The sequence below is a fragment of the Haliotis asinina genome, chromosome 15, assembly GCF_037392515.1.
Source record: "Haliotis asinina isolate JCU_RB_2024 chromosome 15, JCU_Hal_asi_v2, whole genome shotgun sequence".
NCBI classification, from domain to species: Eukaryota; Metazoa; Mollusca; class Gastropoda; order Lepetellida; family Haliotidae; genus Haliotis; species Haliotis asinina.
This window is the reverse complement of record NC_090294.1, coordinates 47,428,026-47,451,123: the sequence shown is the minus strand read 5'-3', so window position 1 is coordinate 47,451,123 and position 23,098 is coordinate 47,428,026. Positions and strand designations below refer to the sequence as shown.

At 37.0% G+C, this 23,098-nt stretch overlaps 1 protein-coding gene across 2 annotated transcripts; it reads right to left on the bottom strand.

The window, feature by feature from the left end:
- Positions 1 to 524: 524 nt before the first annotated feature.
- On the bottom strand, positions 525 to 22,968 carry LOC137265391 (ubiquitin domain-containing protein 2-like). 2 transcript variants are annotated; one of them, XM_067800788.1, is made up of 3 exons: positions 22,776 to 22,968; positions 13,554 to 13,790; positions 525 to 12,888 (listed from the first exon to the last, which is right to left on the bottom strand). In XM_067800788.1, the coding sequence occupies exons 1-3, from the start codon at positions 22,855 to 22,857 to the stop codon at positions 12,506 to 12,508; spliced, it is 702 nt and encodes a 233-aa protein (XP_067656889.1). In that variant the 5' UTR covers positions 22,858 to 22,968; the 3' UTR covers positions 525 to 12,505. The 2 variants fall into 2 exon arrangements, with proteins under 2 accessions (XP_067656889.1, XP_067656890.1); XM_067800789.1 differs by having other exon boundaries at positions 22,791 to 22,968.
- Positions 22,969 to 23,098: the final 130 nt, after the last annotated feature.

Sequence of the window (23,098 nt, the reverse complement as noted above, 5' to 3'; positions counted from 1 at the left end):
TCCCACTCCGGGCAGAAATCTTTCCAATATAATATTAAATTGTAGTTCTAGGTATGGTGCGAAGATGTCAGAAGAGTGTTTAAAGAATTCTGATATCATACCATCACATCCTGGTGATTTGTTGGATTTTAAATTGTCAATACTTTCTAAAATCTCTTCTCTGGTGATTGTTGAATCAAGTATAGCTGCCGCAAGTTCTGGATTTTGTCTGTTCAGGTTGGTCTGCTCTGTACTGTCATGATAATCATGGTCATTTTAATTATCTACTTTGCTTTTGTACAATGGGGAACATTTTCGTGCAGCAGCTCTTAACTTGATACCAGTGCAAGAATCTACACCCTGTGTAGATAAACAAGAAGGTGTTACCTATAAAGACGTTTTATGCTTCAGTAATGTACATGGTAATCAATAATATTTACCCTTCACAATTCATTACATCTCGGAAGTTTGTCTCAGCCAGTCCCCAATGGTCCAATTTCACAGCTTGTTCACAACATGAATGACAGAAACAAGGAAAGTGAAGAGATGATTCATGAAATATTTTAATCCAGCATGATATTCATACATATTTTTAAAAAAGGCAAATAAAATTACATGGAAAAAACTCAACATTATTTAATCAATTGGGGTTAAGATGGAAAAGAAATCATGAAATATGTAACCACAAACAGATAGAATATCCAGGCTTACACACAATGAGATTGCAACGAAACGTGAACACAATGAATAAATATATTACATCAACTGTACACAGGATTGCTAAAATCATTGCTATGAAAAATATACTTCCAGCGCCTTTGATGCCTGGTTCCCAAGCCAAGTGGCACTGAATGCAGTATCAGATATTTACAGGATGTAAACACAGACACAACAATCACAGTGTTATCTCATTCTGTGGAAAACATATCACTCGAATATTAAAGCTTGTATACATGTCACTGAACATGGCATTCACTGTGTCAAACTGACCTGTTCATGGGCAAAGAAAGACTAAAAAAAAAGGTAAGGTAACAGCTCTGACAACATAATGTGCCTAACACATTATCATGCAGTTTGATTTGTATGTTATTGACAAGTTTTGTCAATTTTTCCTCCAATAAATTGTCTTTTCTGATTTTCTTTCCTTAACTTTATGTCCCGCCATTTCAGGCATATAGTAACCCAGTCAAACAAACAGGACATTGCATATGCTTTGCATGATACGTAGGCTGAGCATATGTTGAACAGAAATGTCATTCACCAGTCCAAATCCTATTACATATTATAACCAGGGCATTCAAAGGTTACTATATTTCATAAACCAAAACAGTACCATCACTTATTGTGTATTTCCTGCAGTTCTCTGTGTAGAAAATACATGTTTATTTCAAAGGTACATGTTTTAATTATTGTGTATTTCTGCTTAATCAGCATTTCACAGTTTGGTTGATTTATGTGGTACATGTTGGGTCTTGGCAAATCAGTCCAAAGAGACATAAAAATACAAGGAAAATACCAGTGTCCATAAATTCCTTCACACCACACAACACTGTGATCAGTGTGTCTGTGTCCTACAATCACTTCATACATTAACTTCATACAATAATCTGTCAAAAACATCAATATTCACATCACAATGCACACAGCACAACCCCTGAAAGTGAAAAAATAATAATCCACTATTTCTTGTAAGGATAACAGCACTTAGTTTCAGGGGCTCTGCTGTACAAATGTTCACATACAAAATCAAACTCCCATCGTCTCTACCTGTAGTATCACCTCATAATAAAGGTGTGAAGATAAAAGCATACACTGACAGTCATGTCTAATAATTTTGATATGAGTGAGAAAGTTTAGTTTTATGCTGCACTTGGCAATATTCCAACTATATGGTGGTCAGCAAATAATCAATTCTGGAACCAGACAATCCAGTGATCAACAGCACAAGCATCGGTCTACAGCAACTGGGATACGCTGGCATGTGTCAACCAAGTCAGCAAGCTAACCACCTCAATCCCACTATTCATCTCTTATGACAAGCATGGGGTACAAAAGATCTAACCCAATCCTCACGTAACATTTTATACAAGATATTATTATTTAGAACGTATGTATGATCATCCAGTGAATGATGAATGACCCGTGAAGGTCCCGGGGTAGAACAGGCTTTCAGCAACCCATTCTTGCCATAAAAGGCAACTACGCTTGTCACAAGAGGCGACTAACGGGATCAGTCAGGCTCACTGACTTGGTTGACACATGTCATCGGTTCCCAGTTGCGCAGATCGATGCTCATGTTGTTGATCACTAGATTGTCTGGTCCCAACTCAATTATTTACAGACCACCGCCATATAGCTTGAATATTGCTGAGTGTGGTGTAAAACTAAACTCGCTCACGAATGATTAATATATTGATGAATTACTTATCAAAAGCCTACATCACTTACACACATGGAGTTTCACCATCTTGATGCTTGATGATAACATCCATTGGCAGTTTCAAGAAAACATTTAAGGTACCTTATTAACCAAAATATACACCCATAAAAGAAGAGAATTACAAAGATTAATTAAAAGAAAAAACAGAATTTAAATATGTTGTCAGTGATTGTTGTGGACATGGTTTCAACACTTTTCAACATATGTCATTTTTTCTACCTTGTACATGTTCTGAACTCTTATAGGGGCATTTATTACATATAATACAGATTTTTCAAGAAGTTGGTCTGAGGTACAAACAAGAGCTGAAGCAGATGCTTAATATGGCAAATGTGGCCTGTGATTCTTGTTTGGCCATTATCAATGATCAATATTTCCTAATTAACAGTTAAAGTGACTTGTCAATGTATCCTTTTACATCACATCTCTAAAACATATATCACGACCAGAGAATGTTACTGTGAATAGTATTGTTACCTACTGAAAGCACAACTTGGATTACTCAGAGAATTCAAAGGACAGAATTGTTAGAGAAATACTGACAAGTATTTTGGCATTGATATGTATAGTAACAATCAAGAACAGAAAAATTATTTAATGTCAGTTACGAAACAAATAATCCTTAAGGAAGCTGCACAAAATTTTATATTAAAAACGTTTTCTTGGCTTTATTTTACCCTAAGACAATTGTATTTTTTTTCACAGCTGGTAACAGAATTTCGCTTTATTCTCACGAAGACAGCATTCAAGAAATAGCATAAAAAGTAGTCCTACTTCACTCAAGAAGGACATGAATGAAGCAGTTTTTCCACCTACATTGCTGATGTCAGACATACTGGCAAAACTCATCGTTTTCAGATCTTCAAACCAAGACTTTTCACAAAGGATAATGTTTACAGTACAAACAAAGATGACAATGTCTTGACAACTAGTGCAGTTGTCATAAATATTTCCCTGTTGCACCTCAAACATCAGTCACATGGTCTAAATCAAAAACTATATAAATATTTTACCCTATTTTAGCCTTCATTAACTCAGGAAATTGAAATGATGAGCATTGCAGCACTTAAACGTTAACCAACAGAAATCGTTTCCACAATCCAAAATATCTGACCTGTCATACTGCAAGCTGTATTAAGATTTCCAGTTCAAGATACTTTGCAGTCAATTGTCTGTACCAGGAATAGTACTATGGAGTCTACTTGCCCAAACTGCCCATAGATCTCAGATTTGCTGAAAAAGTCCATTAATGCTAACTAGACTACAAAATACTTTCACTGACTTGTTCTGCAGAGAAACAGTTAACTGCTACATATTCATCACAGATTCACTGATAAGGACTGAATGATACCTTCAGGGGGTATATTACCCATTTCAGTTGCAAACACTGACAATATCACATATATTGTATAGACTCAAATAAGATACTTCTTGTTCTGAACATGGACCTCATTCTTGTAGAAAATATGAGACACTGAATATTCAAGCAGGTAACTAGTAAACTCAGTAGCAATACTTCCCAGACCACTAAGTTCTACAAGTATAGACACTAATATCCAGGTTAGACACATAACGTGATGTTATTTGTTGAAAAGAAAGTTTCTCATCAAGAACCCAAGGCTTCAGAGCTCGTTTCCAATAAACGTCCGAAGTACTAACGTCACTAACATCCAATTTCAATTAGAATGAGTAAGTTCAAGAGTGTATGATCATTGAAACATACTAATAATAAGGCAACATACTGCTGGCAACCAAGCCATGCCTACCAAGCTCCAACATTTAAAGATCAAACTTAATATTTGTACTCTATATGAAAAAGAAGTCAGGGTAAGTACACAGAAGTGAAGAAGTAACAATGTTCTCTCCAAAGAAAGACACTTTGAAAAAACAAAGGGACATAACTCAAGGTTGACTAGTTGAATTGCACTGATGCACTCTTGATATGTACATTATAATCGTCAAACAAATATCAGAAAATACTATTTTAAGAAGAAACATTTTTGAAAAGACGCTACAGAAGACTGACTTAAATCAACTGTCACTAGACAGGAGTCCATTAAATGTCTGCAGAAATAAATTCACATAGTTTGATGCATATTTATTTGAAAGTGACATGTAATCTGACTATGAAAAGGATATATTCTGAGACGATAACTGCTCATTTCTACATGCATTTAAGAAAAAAGCAATATCTACACACTTGACATCACCACCAAACTTGGTATTACTTATCTAAACTGACAGTGCCTTGAACACACCTGCATGCTTTAAATCACGATTGAGCAAATTAAGTTGACCTACAGCACTTTCAGTTTTTCTGTTTGTTACCACAACTACACTTCTTCAATTACATACACATATACATGTATCTGTGATATTTTCATTTTCATCAAGCTTATGTGCTTTAGAAACAAAATATACATGTTAAATGCACATGACAGCCAAAACAATATCCTGACTATTTTTTCTACATAACAAAATAAACAAAATACAGTTGAACTCATTAAAACATATCTATCAATTTCTTCTGAATATTATTTTTGATTAAAGTATACACAATAATATCCAAGAAAATAGCCATGTTTAAGATCAACTTTCCCCAATGATCTCAAACAACTGAATCATAACAATAAACATAGACCTTTCTCCCTGTAAATATGTGGTTGTTATGAAATATTCAGCTGTTTATAGACCAAAAACTCTTATGGAGTACAAATTGCTGAACTGAAGCCAGCAACTCTGATAAAGATATCCAGAATTGAGTTCATAAGAAATATGTGGATGATTTATGTATCTGGGGCAGATTGAAAAGGAGGGATGCACACCTGCCAAACAAAGTTTCCCTGTGGATCATTTCTCCCTAACCTTTGGACTTAATGATCTATGTGTACACCCCCCAACCTTCTCCAAAAGCCTGGATCCACCCTGTACATAATTGATGGTGGCCCTAAATTATGATGAAGTCTGCATCAGACAAAATACTTGCTTACATTGCTAGCAGCAAGCCATGCTGTTTGGTTACATGAAATGAGTGAGTGACTTGATTTTTACACTGCTTTTATCAATATTCCAGCAATATCACAGCAGGGGACACCAAAACTGGGCTTCACACTCAGTACCCATGTGGGGAATCAAACAGGGGTTTTTGGCGTGATAACTGAAGGCATTAACCACTTGACTACCCCACTGTCCGGTACATGCCATGAAATCAACAAAGTCACTGATTCAGACCATTGTAAGTATTACTTAACCTCTAATCGTAACCGATAATCTTCTAACTGCAAATTTACACAAATATATCTTCTGTTTGTATTATTTACAGATCTTTGTTTTGAAATATTCCCCTTCTTAATAATACAGATCATTATAAAGATCTAACAGGGACTCTTTCATCAAATCAAATAAACAAAAGGTAAACAATTTGGCTGTGGGGAGAAATATGAAATAAAAAAATTATTGCCATAAAATTATTTACAAGACAAAAGACAACAGCAAATTAACCAATTCAACCAACAAAGAAACATATGACACCGGACAAAATTAAGACATCTCTTACAACCAAACCTATTTCAAGTAAAGTTGGTGCTGGTCAGAAATCTTGTTCAGCATGTTTAGTCAGAGTAAAAGCATCAGAATAAAATTGTGACCATTTCCACATAAAAGTAATCCATCATTAGTTAACAACATAAGAATCTATTCAAGCTACATTAGTTCAGATGACAAAAAAATAAATCTTCATAGCTTTCAATGTCAAGGTCAATAACATCTTGGTATCTCTCATGCATAATATCATATGTCCAATGTTGCCATAGTTACTACACAATCCTCAGTCATACAAATCCAAATTTTGAGTGTTAGGGAAAAGTTCCTCACCTTATGAAAAACTTTAAGACAAATGTACAGAAATGTAAATGATACTTAAATACCATGAAATAAGAATCATAAATTTATTCTTCCCATAAGAGTCCAGCTCAGATACCACAGTCCCATAAAAGTGACCTGGTTAGGCACAACAGATACAGGCTTGTGAAGAACTAACTCATTAATGTGTAACAATTACTCCAGTGAGTATGGTTTCCTCAACATTCCTGCAATATCACAGCAGAGGACACAAGGAATGAGCTTCACACGTTGAACCCATCTGTGGAGTTAAATCTAGGTGTTCAGCAGACACTTTAACATGAGGCGTTTCATGCAGTTTAACATGAGAAAAAGAACGTTAACTTTTGATTATTGATTTTAAACATCTGGCTACCCCACTGTCTCTCAGTTACTTCAGACTTAACACCGAGTGCCACAGTGAGTGAGTGAGTTTAGTTTTATGCCGCACTCAGCGATATTCCAGCTATATGGCGGTGGTCTATACATAATTGAGTCTGGACCAGACAATCCAGTGATCAACAACATGAGCATAGATCTGTGCAATTGGGATCCGATGACCTGTCAACCAAATCACGGAGTCTGACCACCCAACCCCGTTAGTCACCTCTTACGACAAGCAAAGTTGCCTGAGTGCCACAGATCTAATTTGTAACTGTAGGTGGGAATTTCTCAAGCCTTCACCAACACCAAACCGACATGTCTCCACTATGCAAGTCGTGATGTAATAATTGTTGAGGTCCACAGGTTATTACAGACACCATTCTTTTGTTTACAGTCTCCACTATTGAAGACAAACAAGATTTCCGAGATGGAAAGGAAAAAAGCAATTTGTGAAATCTGAACTTAAAAAGTAATATGAGGTAAAACTACAGCGTCAGTCAGGTTGTGAGTACAGTGGACAATTTGTGTTTAAAATGTGAGTCATGTACAAGCTGACAGTACAAACAATATGATTTATGGATGCTGGACAAAAGTGAAAAACGTTCATGAACCAGAACTCATGTGCCAGCTGAAACTGGACAATAGAATGATTCAATGTGAACAATGTGATTCACATATCACCCAATGGTGAAAAATAGGATTAATTATCCGAACAGCATGATTTACATATCACCAGACACTGGGCTGTCAGCCAGACAATAAATCATGATCAATATGATTCACATATCAGCTGTAAATTGACAATCATTCATGAACAATATGATTCACAAATCACCAGTTTCAATAGATGTTTCTACAACTACACTACTGAAAGACGGTATCAAAGAAAATATTGACGATGACAAATTTGAAATAACCTGGTTCTGTCTCAGAATTGATCACACGTACAAACTGAAAATAATATCTCTAAGCCTGACAACAGCAATATTGTGAATGTGTATGGATATTTTGTGAAATTTTCAAGTATAATACTCTACACATCACCAAATAAAGATTCTCCGTATGAAGCATGATGATGATGATAAATTTGCGATGAATAGAAATTTATTTCATGGTCACATAAACAGGAGAAACTAATTCCACAAACATAACAAAAGAAAACTCTCATTCAGATACAACAGGGTTCTGTTCTTTCACACATCTTGCAAGAGTTATCTCCCTTTAATCAACCAACCCAGTCGAAGCGTTTGGTTTGTATTAATATAGCCAACATCTTTAAAAGCAAAGTCTTATTGCAAGAAACACATAATTTCACATATCATAGTATGCATACATAATGAGAAACATTTATGCGATGTATGTACTTAACTTGAAACGCTACCATGTTTCTTTCTTTAAAAAGACTGCTGAAAGAAGGACCAAATCTCATTGGCCTGACTGGACAGACAGACAGACAGACAGTTTATTCAGTAAGGAGGCCACTGGCCCATAATACATGTAGACAATAGTTTACACCTTTCACAAGCGCATGTTTCAGGTTGTTCCTACATTTTATGATATTGTTGACGTACAAAAACAAACAGATGTAATACATAACACCATAATGTTCACTTTGGAGCAGATTTACCATAGTATGTACAGTATAGGGTTCTTGTATATATTTTGCAATGTATTTGGCTCTTAAATCTTTATAACAACTACACATAAATATGACATGCCATTCATTTTCAATATAGTCCAAACCTTTTGATATACAGTACATACAGAGTCTATCTCTTTGTTCAGTATTTTCACATCTACCAGTTCCTATTGCTATCTTAAAGTTGCTACATCTAAATCTTGATAAGGTCATCCTTAGATACACTGGAATGTCAGAACACAAATATTTTTCAACATTCAACAAAGACTTATAGTGTTTAAAATAAAAACATTTCAGAGAATCCTGTATTGATGAGTACCATGACTGTTTTAGATTATCCTTCAATCTTTCTTTAAAAAGAGAAATGAACGTACCAACATTTCCGAGTTCTTGATAAAACCAGGCATAACCAAAGCCATACGTGAGTAATATTTGTTTCACCTTAGAAACCTGTGTGATGCGACCAGTTTCATGTAAAGATCTCAACATGATGTAACATTGACAAGACAACCTATTTTCAAGTAGGTGTATGAGACGACACCAGTATCTAATAACACGCAGGAGATAAACATACTGGAGACGGAGTCTGCCACACTCGCCTAACACCATCCCATTAAATGTAGATTTGTTTACTCTTATGTACTGTTCACAAGACTTCAGACGAACAGCCTCAATAACTTTACAATATTCAGTGCCCAAAATTTCTGCTCCATAACAGAGTCTTGGTACAATCAGTGAGTCAAAACTCTAAAATAAATCACAGCCGTCTATGTTACCAATTTTTCTCTGAAAACTGGGATGATAAACATAGTTGTGCTTTGCTCCACACATGCTTAGGTGTGAAAACAATACCCAGGTATCTATAAAAAGAGACAGATTCAATCTGTTGGCCCTTGTAAAACCATTTCTCGTATGATCGTAGAGGACCGCCATTTCTAAAAACTATAACTTTAGTCTTCTCAAGATTAACTTGCATTCCAGTTTCAGTACAAAAAGTTTCTAAAATATCAATAAACATTAATGATGGGAGTTTTGTCAAACAAACCACACAAACATAAGTCCGGGTTCTGCTCCGAGGTAGTTGTTGGACCTCAAGTCTCAAGTAAATGTAAGCAAAAGTTATAAAAGTGGAACTAACAATGCCCCATTTACATGTTTATTGTTGCATTAAAGGTACATCTCTGTTGAGGTGACTTGCTAATCACTGGATGAGGATGAAGTACTGTATTTAATACCCATCAATCCAATTTGGAAAAAAAAAAGCAAACAAAACCCACAAAAAAAAACTTACAACACTTCCAAAGGGCACTTGGACATGATTGTAGATAAATCTGTTGATCAAATACAGCTGTAATTTACCTGTGGTGAAACAGTATACTGTGGTATTAGTAGAACTCCAGTATACTGCCGTCAGTTCAGTATACCACAATGCAATCCAAAGATTCAGTATTTTCATTTTCTCTGCCATCATTTTAACCATCTTAAATGAGAGCTGTGTCCATTCAAAATAACAAAAATTATGGATATTTTTTCAACATGATATTAAACAATGTAAGGTTTGTCTCGTCAATTTTCTGCCTTATGATGGAACAGAACCAAAGGCCTTGTGCCGCAATACATGCCATAAGGGCGTACCTTTTCACTCCTAAATGTCACTTCCCAGGGCTGATGAACCATGAATACCTCACCAGCATCTCTGTTGCACGACAAACATTTGAAACTTCAACATAAATTATGCAAAGTGATAATAAACATTATTCTATAGCATAATCTTTACCTATAACTTCACTCTCTTGTTTCATCAACCCCTGGATATGAAATGTGTTTTGTTGCAAAGTTCTTTGGCCCCTAGTGAAATAAGCCCTTGAAACCTCTGTGCCCTACAACACGTTCACAAACTCCATGTCTATATAAAGCAAATGCAGGACACAAAGAGGTAGTGTTCTGTGTTATTAGCATCAATTTTCCTGTGTATCACACTTTCATCTTAATACCATGAACACAATAGACCCGTTCGTCACATTTCAGCAACTAGAAACATAATGGCAGCAAATTAGGGTTCAAACCTGTCAGGTATCTGGTGTGCCCATTGAACACAGCTGTACCGGGACTTACTGTACCTGAGAGTGAGTGAGTGAGTGAGTGAGTGAGTGAGTGAGTTGGGTTTCATGCCGCTTTTAGCAATATTCCAGCAATACCGCGGCAGGGTACACCAGAAATGAGCCTCAGACATTGTACATGTGTGGGGAATTGAACCCAGGTCCTCAGTATAAGGAGTGGAAGCTTTAACCACTAGGCTATACCAGTGCTAGTAACCAAAATTCACTGGATGATCTGTGCACTGACAATAAGACAAATGAAGGCTTCATGCTTCAGAAACAAAACTAGGTGATGAATGGGACCACTGGGCTTATTTCAGTCAATTGGCCATATAATTATTTGGCTAGCTATTCTCGAAACATTTGCAACCCTACGAACTTCTTAAGCCCATTCTTAACACATAGACTACCATCAAAGTTAAGAATTCTTAGGGCTACGAGCATTTCAAGAATAAGGGCCTTGGTTGACACAACGGAGATGAAGCAGGGTTGAGTGGTGAAATGATTAATGCTAGCAAACATATCTATCAGGAATGCATTAGTCAACACCATGTGCCCTAAACCTCGATGACGGGGATTCTTATGCTTCAGTTTCTGGGCCAGTCAACAGCTACAACACTTAAGCAACATTTCAATATCTTCTACATACAAATCTTCCAACCAATTATTTTAGTAAAAATGAAATAGTTTATTTTTAGCTAATCCTGCTAATTTTTAGCTAATTTCTCAAGTGTTTCAGTTTTTCATAAACATCGCCTCCCCAACCCTCCTCAGAAAACTGACAAAATGCATGAGAAATCACACTAGTGGAATGTCTGGCCATGTTGTGATAGACATGTGCTGGTTGATTGGCAACTGTACAACAATTGATGCAGCAATGAAGAATGAAGTAATGTGTTTCAAGAATACATGAAATAACCTACAGCATCTAACCAGACTTTCATCATCACCAACCATGCTCACAATGGCTTTTGAACAGTGGATGAGAAACAATACATAAAGATTTGGATCCCCAAAAACCTTCTAATAACCATGGTTAAACGGATTCCATGAATTATGAATTAAACCATAACCCTGAATCTTATATGCATTATTTTATGCTTTAATTCACTACTGAATAAGCCTGACGGTTTTGAGTGAGTTTAGTTTTACGCCGCATTAGCAATATTCAAAGATTATCACCAGAAATGGGCTTCACACTTTTGGAAGGGTTCTAAAAATGCTGCATCAATTGGGCATTATCATTACAAAGGCAATTGGTTTGTAGTGTAAAATGAAACATTACATCTGTTTGCAAGACACTGACTGCGAACAAGCTCATATTAACACAGTTGAACACAGACTGGCTACTCAGCTGAGCAACATAGAAAGTGGAGAATTTCAAGTGAAAAACATTGAATGTTTAGTGTGAGGACACTTATCGTATCATGACTAAAAAATCATGACATGTATTAACACATTATTCAAGTAGCATGACATGTATCAACATGTGACCAAGCACCATGACATGTATCGACACACAAGACAGGCGAATTATGACACTGCAGCAAAAATATCCGTCTAAACCAATAATGCCACTAGATATAGGAACACAAAACAAGGCTTTGCCTGAAGTACATGATATTTAAACCATACTAAAAACTGGCCACTTAAACAGTACAGGGCCATGGAGTCACATTATCAAAGTGAGGACATTCTTCTCAAAAGATCAATAGGATTAAAGCACATTCTCAACACCTTGGGATCCATTCAACAAGAGTTACATTTTTATGTCTCTCAAAAGGATAATTTTTACAAAAGTAAACGTTTTTTTTATTAATCTGGAAAATTACTAAATAACATGCCACTTTCTCCTTTCAGGCATTGCTAACATGTGACACAACACTGATCATATTGTGAGTTGTCCAAAGTTACACTGACTAAAGGATGTGAGCCAAAGAAGATGACAGAGAATCTATTTCCTAAAATGTCTACTAAGATCTGTTTATTTCACGTTGTCTTTTCGACATTACCTTGAATACATAGGAATTACTATTAAACTTCAACATGACAAGTCAATTAAAGGGAGATAACTCATGTCATGCCTTAAAGCTCTTCTTCTTTTCTGGTCACTATAACTTGAATCACATGGCCTTTCGGAACCTTTGCGTCCTCGATACGAAGTTTATCATTGAGCAATCGCCCAGAGTAGAAGAATCGCTGTCTTACCACCTCAATCCCTTCTTCTTCACAGATTCGCTTCTTGATTTTATAGACAGAGTCAGTTGTACGAACAGGCATTTTGATGTCCTTGTTTGTGTGAGAAAGGCGGAATTTGATTGGAATTTCAATCCCAGGTGAGGAATTGTCTGTGTCTTGCCCGTTGTCACTTTCACTGAGTTCCTCAATCAGGTTGGTCGGTGCACTCAGAACGTACACAGGAAGCTGGTAACGGTTACCCAGCTCATCATAACAGTCCATTAGCGTTCCTGGTAACATCAAACAGCAAGGACGTGGGAAACATTTCAAACCAATATTTTCTATTTTGTTCAAATCTGTATGGGAATGATTGAGTACATACGGTTTTATGCTGCTTTTAGCAATGTTCCAGCAATATCACAGAAAATGTGGTGAATCAAAACCGAGTCATTGGTGTGACAAGCAAACATTTTTAACACTAGGGATCCCCACCATCCCTCGTTGTAAGGGAAAAACTGTTACTATTTTCCTAAATTCACGGATACTTTAAAAAAACCCATTAAAACCTCTTTATTGACCCTGGTAATATAGAGTATGAAAATAAAGTCAGATTTATCAGATATGCTATTTCCCCCCCCAAAAGAATTCATCATGATTAAGTAACGTCATATGAAAAACTCGGGTGTTCTCTATCTTGTTCTGAAGTCAAACATCAACATGAATTGTGAAAGAGTTAATTCAACTTTGAGAATTTGTAAGATTATTTGGTGCAGACTTGATTTTGATTATGTCTTAGCAAACTTGAATATAGAATTCAAAATGAGAAACAACTTACAAACCGAATAGTCTAATCCATTTTTGAAATGGTTCCCAAAAGTTTGTGACATTACTGACCATTCATGACAATAGTTTACTAAGAACTAGATTGAAATACTACACAGACATCACATCTCACCATGTGGTAGTGAAATATTGGCCCCATCAACAATGGCTTGAGCCAGGGCGTGGTCTCCCGTCTCCAGGGCATAGGCAGCTGCTTTTAGAGCATCCCAGATCTCCTTCCTGCCCTCAAATGCTGGCGCCGTATCCCAGAACTCATCTCGTTTGCTGCGGAGCTGTCCCTCGGTCAGCTGCACATCACTCTTCCACTTTGGCTTCTCCGCCTTCAAGGGTTGGTTCCTTCCTATTGAAACTGTCAACATAAAAAACAATTTCATCTTCGCAACATGTATGTCTGGTTCCCTGCAAAATCCTGGACATATGTGTCAATTCATCTGCAGAACGAAAGGATGCTGTTAGCATGTACAAGGGCTGTTTTTGTCATGATTCACTCCCACAATCAATGAATCAAACCATATGCCTTCATGAATTCAATTCATTATTCACAATCACTAAAACGGAATATTCAGGAATTCTTCTCTTACTTCAAGCTGTTATTGAGCAAAGTGGGATGAATATCCAAGCCAGACTGGATAATAGGCAACAGTCATTTTTTCTTAATTTGACACTGATGGATCACTTGTCATTTGTGTGATAACTTTATTCTTAGTCAACAAAATCAAAACATCACATATTTTTTTTAGGTTGAAAGAATGAAATATTTTCAAAAAAGGCAAAATAAGCAATCCACTGCAAGCTGTGCCGCTAATGATAGCGCCATTCGAGTGACGCAACCGCATGGCCTGGATACATTCCATGAAGTATATCCCCTCTAGTGAGACAACAAACTAGTTCTAAGTAAAAAAAACTCTTAAAAATAATTGTAATAATTCAATTCTAGTGACCATGAAAAATGAATTAAATTCATGAAGGGATACGGTTCAATTCACTGAATATATAATAAAGCATCCCAGTCTGTTATACTGCAGTATGTTAGTACAGCATCTGTAAACAAGTAGGCCATCACTGTACACAAGTAGGTCATCACCGGCACACAAATGAGCTGTCGCCATTATACCACTGCCTTTTCACAATACTACTATTATTTACCAATCAAACTGGTTGTTTAAAAAGTGAGTGAATCAGACTTTTACTGCTAAGTGAACATCACTGACTAGTCATATCAGCATCAAGATATCACAATGTTATCATCAAGATATCACAATGTTATCATCAAGATAACACCCCTGAACCACTGTTCAACACTGTGAAATGCATACAAAGAACTCATGGACAATGTTAAGAAGCGTAAATTTACACTTACACTCACAGAACTTTGTAAGCATGGTAAGCAATCAGCTTGACTATTCAATTACTGACATGTTTGCATAAGTTTGATTCCATCCAGTCAGGATTCTACTTGGACCATGACATGGAGGCTTACATCCTCAATTATCTCCAGTGTTTACGTTTCGTTAAATCTCTACTAGTACCCTCGATGTATCTAGGACTCGGCATGATACGTTTATTACCTCCCTTTGCTGGATCAGTCTTCTCACACATCCTCTCATTTAGTCTCAAAGACAACTGTTTCTGCCACCATTACTGTCTACCGCTGAAGCAGAAGTGAGTTATGATGGAAGCCCTGAGATTGGTAGTGTAGAGACCTGATTTCATAAAAGCCTTTGAAGGGAGGTAATTAAATTATCTGACTGAGCCGCAGATGCATCCTGGGTAATACTGGAGATTTATCTGAACACATTCTCTGGAGATTATTGAGGATGGGAGGCCAACAGCTCATCTATAGCGGATCAGTTATACATGTGTTCCTGTCCATCATATAACAATGCCTTGTACTGGTTTGTGTATTTGTAACATACAAACCTGGGCCTAGATTTTCGAAGCTCTCATAGCGCTTAGATCATCGTAAGTTAATGCAAATGTATGGCACTTGTGACTATCTTAGCGATAAGAGAGCTTCAATAATCTAGGCCCAGTACAAAAAGACTTCATGTAAAAAATATTACATCTTGAAATAATTCTATAAATGTAATAGTGATACCATGATAAATCAATTAACTGATCAATCGATCAATCACACTTGCATTAAAAATCATCTTGGGAGGCTAATCAATATTCATAAGGATGAAACATCAAATTACACTAAGAAAATATATTTTGTGTTGTTATGTTTGTTAAAACAAGACAGACACAACTGATACAGTTGCATTTGCCAAAGTGTGAACAACATACTCTGCCTGGGCATATCAAAACGAAGCTTTCTCAGTCATCTTGATCGTGGGATTAGCTGGTGTGTCTCTCATTTGCACAATGTTGTGATTGTGTTCTACCATTGCCCACTGAGTTCGGTGGTGAGGTTCATGATCACAATCAATTACTGACCATTTACTCAGCAAATTGTGAGAAATAACCAGACCTGATACATAATATAATATTCTTCATAATACTGTATTTTTATCAGTTATCTTCAAACTAAGAAGTTCAAACATGTCAAGATTGTTTATCAAACTAAAAGTGCTTTATGGTTCAACTTCTTTATTATACAAGTTCACAACGTTTCGAGACACCTTAAGAAGAGACTAGAATCTGTCTCGAAACGTTGTGACCTTGTATAATAAAGAAGTTGAACCATAAAGCACTTTTAGTTTGATTCCTCCAACTTCTAAATGCCTTTGAAACAAGATTGTTTATCATGTGTAACAATCTGAGGAAATGTGCAGCTTCCGTTCCCATGATATTAAATCATTGTTCTTTTGGGATTTTGATTCCTGAGGAAATGTGCAGCTTCTGTTCCCATGATATTAAATCATTGCTCTTTTGGGATTTTGATTCCTGAGGAAATGTGCAGCTTCCGTTCCCATGATATTAAATCATTGTTCTTTTGGGATTTTGATTCCTGGTTCAGTGCAATGGTTGAAGAGAAAATGTTTCACTTACAGGGAAATAAGAAATTTATGATAATTGTCTCAGTCCCAAATCGATTCAATACTGTTTATAAATTTGTTGCTTTGGTGTTTTTCTAAGGATATTAAAATGGTTTCAGTTATTGTGAACTGTTCAGACACACGCATGATATACAATATTTTCCATATCAGACAGTGAGTAAATAAGTTTGGTTTTATGCCACTTTTAGCAATATTCCAGCATTGTCATGGCAGGGGACGCCAGAAATGGGCTTTACACATTGTACTCCTGTGAAGAATCAAATCCAGCAAGAGCAGTGAACAGTTAAACCACTAGGGCTACCCCTCCGCACCTGACATCAGACAGATAGAGCTTACTTTATCATTACTACTCCTTGGCCACCTAGATGCTGCCAAGTGATGGTGAATAGGGCTTCATGGTGGATAGCTACTATTCTACTTCTATTAAATAAAATATTGTAGACAAAGCCACAATTTCTTGGATTTTTCAACTCTGGAGCAATTCAAACATGCAGGGTATGCTATATGACATTTTCCTCATTTCCAAAGCAATACTTCAGTTGTTTACCTGATTTCACAAAGATATATGTTAATAATACAAAGGCTTTCATATTAATTATGTGAGTGAGTGAGTACAGTTTTACATAGCTTAATGTAACAACATGGCAGGGGACACCAGAGTTGGCATCAGACACTGTACCTATGTGGCGAATCAAAAATGCCGCTTTCACATGGGCTACCCTATTGACTCATGTTTCACTTGTTTATATATCACGAAAGGTACAGGGTGATGTATGAAATATAACCAGGCTGACATAACAAGTGTTGTCTTTGGAGCTCCTTGTTATGTTCTTACATGCTTGCCTTTATTACAAGATACTGACTATATTGACCTGAGATGGATGCACATGCCGTGATATAAGTATTAAATCAGTGAAAATCACACTGAAAACAGTGTAAATACTTACTGGCTACATTCTCCAGATATGTAAATATATACATTAACCAATCATGATTGACCACAGATATTATGATCAATTCCTTGATTACTATTAATACTACAATCTCCCGATCAATCGTCGATAAAATCGATTAATCAGAACACCACTATTAATCAGACAAGTAGGTGAACCTGTGATATACATACAGGATCAACAGAGACCTGCTTCGAGTCCACAGCATCAGACATTGTTACATAGAAGTAGGTTACAGCTTGGGATATATTGGTATGGCTGTCACGCATCACTTACCTTATTAAACACAACCACGATATCCAACTCTCAACAGGTGCATACCAAGCATTTTTTATCTTTTAACAATACATAATGTCATCCTCACTATGTTTGCCCAAGGACACAACAGTGGGTGACCATTAAAATATCATATGACAACAATATTTCTGCCATTCTACCATTACAAACCGAGTCACAGTCCATGTAACTGAGAGATGAAAATGATTAAAATTTGACAGATACTTTCAGAGACATTATCAGTATAACCTAGACAAACACATTTACCATGTTTACTAGTGCAAATAGCAACAGCATCCATGGAAACACTGACAAATTCCATCTGTTTTTTTCTCTCTATGTCATATTCCAGCTATACGACACCAGTCTGTCAATAATGAAGTCCAAACCAGACGACCCAGTGACTAACACCATAAGCATCTGCAGTTTGTATTTGTAGCCAAACATATTGAGCATATTGCATTGTCTTTTGAGGGTTTTTTTGTTTCAAGTACTCTGTAATATCATAATATGGATGTTTGTAAATACTGGTAGTCTGCACCAAGCAATCAAGTGACTGATAGTATGAGCAGAGATCCAAACAGTCAGGTTACTAAGACATGCACTCTGTCAAGTATCCAAGCCTGAGCACCTTGCATGACATTTCACTAAGGTTATAATAATAATAATAATAATATGTGTATTTATAATGCGCTGAATTCCACACATAAAGCATGCTCAAAGCGCTACATTAGGTATTTTCCCTCGATCACCGGATGTCAATCTCAACAGCACATCGTATTTCAATCTCAACTCCCTGGGGAGTATACAACTCTTGCTGCCACTAGGCGCACCGAGTTTATTGTGGCTCTCTCATCCTAACGAGGTTCTGACATTTCACTAATCCTCCACATAGCAATGGACAATTACTTGGATCAGTTCATCGTGTTTCAACATTACTTCTGAATCAAATTAGCCTCATTTTCACCATCTTTATCAGGGGTGCAAATAACTATGAAATAGCTAGTGTAATAAAGTACACTTCTAAAGTCACTTGCCCATATTATTTGTCCACTATACTGGCCGATTTCCTTGATTTTTTAAAATAAACAACACTGGACAGTCACCTGGAAACATGTCCAGCGTGATAAACAAATTCATTTGCCCAACAGAACAAAACACTGGACTGGGACATTGGACAATGGGTTATTTCCACCACTGCTTTATCCTCTACTGCTACAATCTGAATGACAAACATATCCTTCTTTAATGTACTAACAGAATTGTGATGCTATTCAATCTCATGAGGATAGCAACTACAACTTAAGCAACTTCTCTGCAAAAGCCTTGATGACATGGATTCCAAATTTAATACACAAAATGACGTATTTTATCACAGAATAAGAAATTAAATCAAAACGGAGCCCAAAACACTGTTTACATATCTTTAGACTTCTGATTTTCTTAGGCTGGTCTTATTTTGTACCTCTTTCGACAGGAATCTGGTAGACAGATTGTGTTGAAATACCAGAGCTGAGCATTTACACATAAAATTCTTTTAAACATCAGCAGATATTAGAAGTCAAGTCGTGGTACTGTAAACACTACCTAACTACAAACAATGATTATAAATACTATCATAACAATTAAAATTCAACACAAAGTGATAGGGAACAATGCAACAACTACGTTAATATTAACACTTGCAAGCACATAATGCAAAAAACATTTTCACTTCAGTTGTTACCCTGGTTTACCAATGTTTTAATCCCACACCGAAATGTCATTCCAGTATGCACAAATATAAAGAATGAAAATAACAGATATGGAGTGAGTGGATAAGTTTAGTGTTCACCGCACTCCACAACATTCCAGCTACAGGAGAGGAGTCTCTAAATAATCCAAGTCTGGACCAGACAATCCAGTGATCAACAGCATGTGCATTGATCTGTGCAATTGGGAAGGGATGAGTCAGCAAGCCTGATCACCAGATCCCATTAGTCGCCTACGACAGGTATGGCTTACTGAAGGCGATTACTCTAACCCGGTCCTTCACAGGTAGTGAGCAAGTGAGAGAGAGTGAGTGGTTAACGCTCCTTTTCGCTATATTCCAAGTAGGGGACACCAGAAATGCTTCTCACATTCTACCCATGTGGGGAATCACACCTTGGTCTCAGAATTACTAGCAAATGATTTAAGCGCTCAAGCATCCAGCCTATGTGGTATTCAACATTCACCTGATCAAGATGCCAGAATAAACCTGATACGTCAGTACAAACAAGGAAGAAAACATGTATTGTATCACCATGCCTGATATCAACCCTACAAGGGGCAGTAAGACCTCATCACTCAGCATGATTATATCTTCCCTCTATTTTAAATACAGCAAATTTGTTTCTTTTTAATCCCTTCCAGTAAGGTCTCTTCACCTACACTATTTTTGCCCTTGTTGAATAGTATAGATTCAAGTTTATATCTACTCCTTTTTTGACTGCATAATACGTGTTTAATAACCAACACTAAGGGAAAGATGAAAATCCCAAGTTTGCTTTAGACCCCATGTTCTCAACTTTGGTGAAGTACCATTAGACCCTATGGTCCTAAGTTCTGTCCAGCTACTGCTTTACCATTTGTTTACTAGACACTGCATGCCTCAGTCGGATCAGTCACCTGGTCTCTATTCTTTTATCTTAAAGCTCACATGCAACGCAAAACACAACTTTGCAGATTCTGATACTTTTTGGTCTGGACTTACAATAACAAATTATCAAAAATGCAAATTCAACTTAAAGAGATGTAATTTTCTGCTTAATTTGATATTTTATACTTATCCTGACACATGTATGCTTGTCTCCTTCTTCTATCCTGTCATAGTGGAACACTTGAATCCCTTGTAGTGCCCTTCACTAAAGAGCATTAACATTCACCCATGAGTAGCCTCCCTTCAGTCTGTGCATCATCGTGCAAATTGGTCACATGACCAGCAAAGCTTGTCAATCTCTCCGAATCAAACAGCTAAACACCCAGATTTACAGTGAGATCCTGAGTGTCATGAAAGAGGAGGATGGGAGGGCTGACCTCATGAGTCAAGATAAGCATAAAACATCAATTCACTCTGCAGAGTATTTGGCATCGACAAGTCATGTGACAAAAAGGGTGAGATTTTTCTAAGAGCCTCTGAGGAACCGTTAGTTGTTGTGCTATAACTAGTGGACTAAATTGGTGTGTGCCAATGACGTCTTTGGTGGCGATATCTCTAGGGTAGTGATTGGCAAACACTGCAGTCTAAGTAAATACTAGCCTTCTCTTCAACGAAGTGTTGCACCATCATCTTCTCAGGGAACTGCTAGATAAACAGGTCCATGCCAAAGTTCTCCGATGAATCTTGCACTTGTGACTGCGATAAAGGGAAGTTGACACTGCTACAGGTTCTTGTACGTTAAGTCTGAGGTGCCAAGTTCTGCTGCAAGTGTAGAAACTGTAGCTGTTGCACTAGTAGCTGTAGTAGGCTGACATGTGTAACTGAAGTTACATCAAAAACATCTGCTTCGTCTGGAGGGACCATCTCCAAAGAGAATGACTTCTACTTCTGTGATGAACCATGATTAGATATGGTGCCATATCAGGACCCCAGTACCCTCACATCTATCTTCTATGGCTATGAAGGAGAGTGACAGGCATGGCCGGTCATGTGACTGATTTGCACAAAGAAGCACCAGCTAAAGGGAGGCTACTCATGGGTGAGTTTCAATGCAGGGAACTTCAAATGATTCAAGTTTTTCACTAGGTCGTGATCATCCTCGATATCTCCAGGGTCTATGTTCCGAAATGTCTCCACTATACCCTGGATGCATCTACGGCTCAGCCCAATAAATTTATTACCTCCCTTGGCTGGCTTTTTATCCAATCAGGTGCCTACACTGGGAATTTGAGCGAACCAATCACAATTCACTTTCGCTCTTTAAATTCTCTAACCGAAAAGAACATAGAGCGTCAAATGTAGCATTCCCCATCAACTTAATTCTCTAACTGAAAAGACATAAGAGATCCCTAGATACAAAGGCAACAGTGAATAAGAAACTAGAACTAGAACGCCACTTATTTCTACATGTTGAAACTTGATTACAGACTGGAATGTGTCACCAGATTTAATCAGTTCAAACTGCATATCTGCATCATCAGTTGATTGTGTACAAAAGCTACAGAGATCAAGTCATTCTAAGTACATAACCACTACTGACATATCCACAACAAAGTAACTTTGGTAACAATAATCAAGGCTTCAGATGAGGGCCTATGTACAGATAACAAATATGCACCATATGGTAAGCAATAATTTAGAAAACATAACCGATGCACACCACAACAATGGCGTTCGGTCTTAAACCGTCATTTACAGCCGTATTTATTTGAAAAAGTCTTGTTTACTGTTTATTGGCCTCCTTACACAAGAACAGCAATGTCGTGGTGGATATATGAAATGAAACACAAGATTGCTCACACACCATTAAATTCCATTCAGTACACTTAATGGACTTAAAGTTTTTCCTATATTGAAAAAATAAGGAATATGTACTCCTGATGTTGAAAAATTTTCTGGAGCCCTGAATAATGATATAGAAAAAAACTTTCATCAGATTGAACTTTTATAATAGGATGGGAGTAAAATAATAGTCCACTCATCAGGAGACTGGCAGCTTAACAGAGAAGTGGAATAGAATGTGTAAAACAACAATAGCTCAACATTTCAAAATATATTATCTATGAATCCGTAAAATTGTTCATATGTAAACATGGATAAAGACTGGCAAGCAAAGTCATCTCATGACACTGATGAATAAACAGTTTGTTTAGAATAATAACAACTTTAAAGTTTAGAATCTAATTAGCATTAAATTTGAAGTTAAACATGGAGATGGATACAGTTGACATCAGCAGGCTGCGGTCATGGAGTGGGGACATGGCGGGGCTAGAAGCGATGACAATCACGCAGATTCAGCAGACGATGCCTTTCGGCAGTTTATCCGTACCCGGATGTTCAAGATCAGCTGTGGAGTTAGTGTAGTGGTGTGGAAAAAGCAAATTTCCTCGTCTCCCTCCCAAGATAAACAAATCAACACCTACCATGTTGTACCATACCTGTCACATCCGACGACTCCCTAGAAGGTGGGCCATTGTCTCGGTTAGCCCCTATACACCCTCCCATGACAACCGGGGGAGGGGAATAAGCCTCTGGCAGAAATTTTGGGGGATTCCCTGAAGATTACAATGGACTTTTGATCACCTTCCTTCTCTCTCGGCCGTGACGTCACACAAACAAGGTGCTTGCTTGTCAAAGACACGTTTCATTGGTCGAAAATATTGGTCGGAATCTATATTGGAATACTGTTGAAGGCTATTCACTGTATGTTTACATGTATTTGGTGTGTATGTAGTTCTATGATTTT

Coding starts and splice junctions, on each gene's coding strand:
- LOC137265391 (XM_067800788.1), bottom strand. CDS start 22,857: ATGGGAGGGTGTATAGGGGCTAACCGAGACAATGGCCCACCTTCTAGG. Junction 13,791..22,775: donor GACAGGTATGGTACAACATG/GTAGGTGTTGAT, acceptor TTATGTTGACAG/TTTCAATAGGAAGGAACCAA. Junction 12,889..13,553: donor CAATATTTCACTACCACATG/GTGAGATGTGAT, acceptor TGATGTTACCAG/GAACGCTAATGGACTGTTAT.